Source organism: Myotis davidii, unplaced genomic scaffold, assembly GCF_000327345.1.
Source record: "Myotis davidii unplaced genomic scaffold, ASM32734v1 scaffold482, whole genome shotgun sequence".
Taxonomy (NCBI): Eukaryota; Metazoa; Chordata; class Mammalia; order Chiroptera; family Vespertilionidae; genus Myotis; species Myotis davidii.
In genome coordinates, this window is record NW_006293550.1 from 1,501,779 (window position 1) to 1,509,266 (window position 7,488).

Here is a 7,488-nt window from a genome sequence, read left to right on the forward strand (position 1 = left end):
TGTCAACTTGGCCACAGTCACTAGATATTTGGTCAATCACCAGTCTGGATATTGCCATGAAGTTATTTTTAGGATTAGATTAACATTTAAATTCATGGTCTTTGAATAAAACAGATTATACTCCATAATTGGATTACATAGTGTCAAATACACCTTTTACATTTGAATTTTATCTTTTTCTTTGAGTTTATTTTTTGTTGTTTATTGAGTTTAGAGACAGAGGAAGGTGGAGGGGAGAGGGAGAGGGAGGGAGGGAAGAAAGGAGGGAGGGAGAGAGGGAGAGAGAGAGAGAGAGAGAGAGAGAAACATTGAGTTTGGAGCTAAACAAAAAAATTCAAAGATATCCATTAACTTATTCAGGTTTTGCTAACACCATCAATTTAGCAAGTTCATAAAGTTAAATTAACTTCTCCTTATTCCCTACTTCTACTAGTGGTGCCATTATTCCTAAAAATACCCAGAACCTATATTTATGGTTTACTTTGATTCCTACCTTTTGAACAATTATCATGTCAAATTGGCAAGTCCTGTTAACTCTCCCTTCTTCATGTGTCTATGCATCTATTCAATTTTTCCAATACTATTACCACCACCGTAGAGCAACAATTTTCAACCTTTTTCATCTCATGGCACACATAAAGTAATTACAAAATTCTTCAGCACACTAAAATATTTATTATATTTTTTTGCTGATCTAACAAAAAACAGGTCTAATTTTGTTCATTTATACTGGATGGCTATTTTTATGTTGGCTGTTGTCAATTTTTATTTGACAATCTAAGAGAAAATAGGTCATTGTCCCTGACTAAATAGTCAGGTATTGCATGTTATATTTTAAAATCCTCACCTGAGGATAAGTTTATTGAGTTTAGAGAGAGAGGAAGGGGGAGAGAGAGAGAGAGAGAGAGAGAGAGAGAGAGAGAGAGAGAGAGAAACATTGATAGGTTGCCTCCCAATCAGGATTGAAACCACAACCCAGGTATGTGCCCGTCATGGAATGGAACCCACAAGTTTTCTGGTGTATGGGACAATGTTCCAACCAACTGAGCCACCCACCAGGGCAGGTATTACGTATTTTAAATTTTCTGTGGCTCACCCGCGTGCCTGCCTTGGGACACAAGTTGAAAATCACTGCTCTAGAGTAAGTGCATAGCTTCATGCCTCCAACACCAAAACAGATTTCCAATATCATTTGTTCTACTTATCCCACAGCTTTTCCCCAAATCCCTTTTGCAAATAGCCACTGGCACTGGCCCCAGATAATTTTTGGATTACAGTAGCCATTATATTATGGAAAGAACACAGAGTAAGAAGACTCTAATTTGAAGTAACTTTTTTTCTATTCACTGGGGTGACCTTGGGAAGAATTCCACAACTTGATTCCATCATCTACTAAAAGGGATCTCTTGAGAGGATTGCTGCAAAGATTTGGTAACTTGTAAATGGTGATAGCAAAGCACCTGTCTCATCTGAGTGCATAATGTATCTTTATTAAATGAATAAATATGTTCTTCTTTACCGATTTTCTTTTACTGAGTTAATCTGCTTACATATTATCCTTGCCTCCTCTCAACATTTTCAAATGCTATTTCTCCTTCAAGGCAAGCTCAAATCTGACATTTTTGATCTTTCCTTACCTATTTCTACCACTATGGAAATGTGGATCACAGGTGTTATCTGGCCTTACATTGTGAGGTAGCTTTTGGGTTTTCGTGTACAATGGTTTTTCTTTAAGTAGATGCACTACTTTGACTAGTTACCTACTTTCTACAAAGTATCAGGTATTTTTAGAGTGTTTTCTGAAATTGTGGTTGTTTGTTTTTTTATTTGTTTTATTTAGCCTGTTCAGAATTCCTTCCTTTTTTCATAAATGGTACTCTGGCTTTTTGACATAACCCACTCTGACACCTCTAAACCCTTTGGGTCAATGATTCCACATAACCACACCCACTACATCCAAGAGCTTAACAGGAATCCTTCCTCACTAAAGGAGAAAAAAGAAACAGAAGCACATTCTTCATGACTTATATAAATTTCATTATTTTGTTGTTTAAATAAGCACAAATTTTAATAATATATTTAAAAGTTTCAAAGACCACTTCTGTATTTCAATCTGTAAAAAATATTTTCATTATGTTTATTATAAAAATATAAATGTTCCCACTACAAATCATTTTACATTAGTAAGAGGCCATCTACATTGTACAACATAAACTAAATGAGTAATGTTTTGAAAAGACAAGTTTAAAGTAAGTACATATTTTCAATCATATCACATTTATACATGGTTTTGTTGATACTTAGTACAGAATAATCTGGGCAAGGTACCAGAAATAAATAATATATGTAAATCAAGTTTACGATACAAAACAGATAATATGATACATATCATTGTATGGAGATATGGTTTCATGTTTATGGAAAGTCAATGCAGTTCTTGTACAAAGAGATGGCCATCAGCATCTAGTACCTCTACTGCACAGTTAAGAATCGTACACTGTTATGTTTACATATGTACAGGATAAGAATTGTGTAAAGTAAATGTATAAGAGGTCGGGTAGAAAAATAGTGAACAAAATGAAGAGCAATATACTGTGTATATGACTTCTGCTTTCAAATGGAAACCATAGCCAAAATAACAATCCTCAACTTCTATTAGTTCATGAAATGCACAGATTTCGTTGAGTATGCTCAGAATACAAAAGTAAATGCTTGTTTGGGATAAAATAAGATTAAAGCCAGAATTAGGTTTCAGTCTAACATTCCACAACATAAAAATGGTTTTAGCTGCTTCTAGGCTTAAGTAAAATTTGTAATTAATGTTATCATTGCATATAACTTTATAAAAATTCATGCTCTTATATATCCAATATAAAATTCTAGTTGGATGATTTGACTGTAAGGATTATTGCCAAATTTAAGAAATAATCTCATATGTGAAGGAACACAACCTAAGCCTTATTACAGTAAACTTACAACATATTAGCACTTGTGAATTTTGATCTGATTGTAAGCTATATAATGTTCCATTTTGCATAAAAACATAAAGTTTGCAGTATTGTTTTATCCATTGTATTCTTATGACATATGCATTTATTATCCTCATAAAGTGATCATATCAGCATTATAAGATATAGATAGAATGTTTTAGTGGCTAGATCTATACCAGGTACAGCTTTTCAAATATTACTGATTATGCTCATATTTGACCTTTATGAAATAGTAAGTCTAAGTTTCCACAATGAGAGATCTCTCCACTGCCTACAGATTTTGAATCATTTTCTAGATAACCATTTTATGTATTTCAAAATAAAACTGTTTATGTAAAGTAGTTTAATGCTTCTAATTTATACACCAACATTACAACAGGTGCTTTTCAGTGGAAGACTCTTTAAGATAACAATACCTGCTATAGATTATTACAAAGTTTAGTTAATTAAACTAAACTCCCATGATTCAGATGAGTAGTTTAGTTAAAATCATTAGCTAAAAACAGCTCAGCAATTATAAGCTAAGATATTGAGTGACATTTCAGAGCCTGCCAGAAAGTGATTGCTTTTTACTTATGCATTGGCCAACAGGCTGTGTTGCCAATTAATGCAGCAATTGAAATAGGATTCCAATTATTTACAGTGTAGCTATTCTCTATTTAGGAGCTCTAACTTAACTTCTTTACCAATGAATGGTTTCCTAAACACCAGAATAGGGCAGGTATGCCATTGAGAATCCATTACTTACAAGCCAGTATATTACACTAAATTAGGAGCATATAGTTTATACTAAATGGAGAGACAAAAATATGTGAGATAATTCAGGCTGTGAGAGATTTGGTTAGTGAATGAACAGGGAAATGATTTGGTTTCCATATATACATGGATGTTTTGAAAATCTGGAAAGAAACCCATCATTCCCTATGTTTAGTTTTCCATGTTTCCTACTGCTGACAATTTGAGAGAGCATTTGGCACTTGGCTGTAACAAATCCAAATTAAATCATTGAGGCATAAATAGAAAACAATAAAAACAATTAGAAAGAAAATAAATATGTACTTTTCTTCAAAATTAAGACACATTTTACATGATAATACTTAACAAAGCTAATAATTATAAATGTATGGTACTTAAAACAGCTACAAACTTTATATGCTTTTTAACAGATAAAAGAGAATAATACAATGAAAAGGTAGTAAATATGGCCAGATAGTTTGAGGTATAAATTCCTCTGTTTTCTTGCTTTTAAAGAAAAAAAATACCTGTTACAGATTTCTTCTGTGTAGAAAAATATCACAAGTCTTTCCCTTTGTGGCTAGTAGTGAACAGAGCCATTATGTTCATTTTGTTATTTCACTTGTTTTGCTTTTATAATAGTCAGTATATGATCCATGGCTCTAGGCTAGCTCTTCATCATTTCATGCTGAAGAATTTTAATTTCATCCATCAACTAATATAAAAAATCAATTGCAAAACAAAATAACACCCACCCACCAATCCACTTAATGATATGGGAAAATAAAGAGTTTTTAATTCCATTTTAAGGCATTTGTACTCATATATGAGTGTCTTATAGGGCTTGAAACTTCCACCAGTATCTCCCGCATTATCATCTGTCTGCAGAGTGATGCTACATCTTCCACAGCCACCACTCCCTTTGAGAAATAGCCCTTTACACTGGAACTGGACCATTCTTTGATTGTGTTTCTAGAGCTTTAATGCTACTGATGATCTTCTTCTGTGGCCCAACCACAGTGACACCAACCTTTTTCATGTCACTGTAAAAAAAAATAAAATATTTGGTGAGAATCATGCTCTCCTGGATAATATGTAAGCATGAGATTTTCAGTTAGCAAAGCTTGCGAAATCATCCATCTTAGTGGTTTGGACATAATTTTTATTTTTACATCATCCATATATAGTATCCTGGCCATTTCACCTGTAATATTGTAGAAGAATATAAATGTTATATAAATGGGTTCAATAGTGTCTCCTCAAAATTTATGTCCACCCAAAACTACAATAGGCTCTTGGTGTATGTAATTAAGACAAAGATCAAGATGAGATAATACTGGGTTAGGTTGGACTCTAAATCTAATGAGACTATTCTTATTAGAGTCAGAAAAGGACACACAGTGACAAAGAAGAGATACATGTGTAGATGGAAGCAGAGATTGGAGTTATGTTGCCATAAGCCAAGGAATGCTGGGATTCACCAGAAGCCGGAAGAAGTGAGGAAGGATTTGCCCTTAGGGACTTGTAGCCCTGCTAACATCTTGATTTCTGACTTCTGGACTCCAGAAATGTGAGAAAACAAATTTTGGTTGTTTAAGCCAATACATTTGTGGTAGTTTGTTATGACAGCCCTAGGACACTGATATAGATGGTCACGTATTCTTCGTAGGGGCATTATCCCATTCCCTTGAATCTGGGCCAGCTCCAGGCCTACTTTGATTGACAGAGTATGTCAGAAGAGACACTGTATCAGTTTCTACACTTGGGTATTCAGGAACTGCCAGATTCAACTTCTTTTCCCTTGGGACACTCTCTCTGGGCCTCAAAGTGCCATATATGAAGTCTAACTTCCCTGAGACATTGGAGAGGCCTGCAGTCTCCATGATGTAGCCATGTGCACCATGTGACAGGAATGAAACCATCTCCAGCCCTCCAGAAAAGGCCATATTCCTATTAGATGAATACTCCAGTCAGCACTGACACTACAGCAGAAGACCTGCCTGTCTAGCTCTGTCCAAATTTATAACCCATGGCATTGTGATATGCAAGAAAATTGTTGTTTTGGTCTTTAAGTTTTAAAACAGTTTGTTGTCAGCCATAGACAACTGGAACAATTTTTTAAAAGTAGAAGAAATTATAAGAATTGATTTCTATCAAAGTTACTAAATTTAAAATAGTTTAATCTCAGAAACCAGACATAAAATGAAGATTATAGAACAAAAAAAAATCATTAAGAAAAAATGTTATATGAACATGTGCAAATCACTAATTAAATAGTCTTGACTCAGGTAATTATTTCATATATTCACCTCTTTCAGATATTGACTCAAACCTCCCCATCTCATGAGATCTTCCTGACCCTTCTATTTAATATTGTAAAACCTCTCTATATTCATACCTCCACTTCATATTTTATTTTCTTGTTTCATTTTCTTCCATTTTTACTGTTCAGCATATTACCTTTCTGATTTATTTTCTTAATTCTCTATTTTACTCCACAAGAATGTGAATTTCATACGAATAGGCATTCTTGTTGGTTTTGTACTCTGCTTATCAACCACACTCTGAATAATGGTTATCATTTAGTAGGGGCTCCATATATTCTTACTAAAGAATAAATCAATAGCCCAAAATACAATTATCTGGGGAAATTGATAGAAGAGTAAAGTATCACTTGTCAAAGAGACCCAGGCAAATTGAGAATGTTAGGAAGAAAACACACACACACAGACACACAGACACACATACACACACGCACACGCACACGCGCACACACACATGCTCGCGAGCACATGGGCACCTTTATATTGAGCCTAAAGGAAAGAATGAGAAATTGGGACTTTCAACTTCAACTACATAGTAATGGACTAATGATTCCTTAAGAAATGAGTTCCCAAGCAGTAAAGCTGGACACGTAGAAAATAGGTAACAATTTAAGAAACAATTTAGATGATAATTAATTATTTCCTGCATAAAATTAACCAAGACTGGTTGAATGCCTATCACCTGAGTTGGCAATGAAGTTTCTGATGATCTACAGGTCACCACCCTGATGCCATTCAAGGGGCTGATAAATTTTCTATGGACACCTTGTGTTTTTCCCAAGGTCCTCTCTGATCATACTCTTCAGCTGCCTTGCTTCACCAGGAAGGCTAGTGGGAAGTGACATCAAACTTGTCACTCTTCATGTAACTGTGGATAATGAAACTTTCACTTAGAGAATATAAGCTGTTTGCATTGATCCCCACTAATGAAAGAAAATACATTCTCTGGGGGATTTTGATTCTTTATATACCTTTATATACCTTCAAAATGAGCAACAAACATTTCCATCCTAGTCTCCAAATTATTTCAAAGTCAAGTTATGAATATACAGCCAGAAAACAAGGCAGATATAAATATGTGTACAAATCAATAGATCCTGTCTCTTTTTGTATTTCTTTTAACATATTTCTTCCAATTCTATATCATATTTTTATGACTCACTAATATTTATCTCTTCTTTTTCTGTTTTTTTTTTTAAAGCTCAAAAAAGATAATAATGGATAGCAGGAAAAAAAGAATGTTTCAAGGTCAAATACTAATTTCCTGAGCTCTTTGAGAAATTTAAGCACAATGACAGAGTAATATGACACAGTGCCATGCTATGTCTCTGGGCTCTGACCTCCCTCTGGAGCACCTGGGCCTCAGCAGCCAGGTAGACATCAGATGCTGAGCATTCACAGAACTCTCTGAAGGGCCCCCCAACTCTGGGGCTCTTGAT

At 34.5% G+C, this 7,488-nt stretch overlaps 1 protein-coding gene across 1 annotated transcript in view; it reads right to left on the reverse strand.

Moving 5' to 3' along the window:
- Positions 1 to 4,662: 4,662 nt before the first annotated feature.
- LOC102774295 (ephrin type-A receptor 3) overlaps positions 4,663 to 7,488 on the reverse strand; it is an 82,086-nt gene continuing 79,260 nt past the window's right edge. Inside the window, exon 12 of the mRNA XM_015566217.1 lies at positions 4,663 to 4,768. Coding sequence (XP_015421703.1) covers positions 4,663 to 4,768 — 106 coding nt within the window. The remainder of the gene's footprint in view (positions 4,769 to 7,488) is intronic.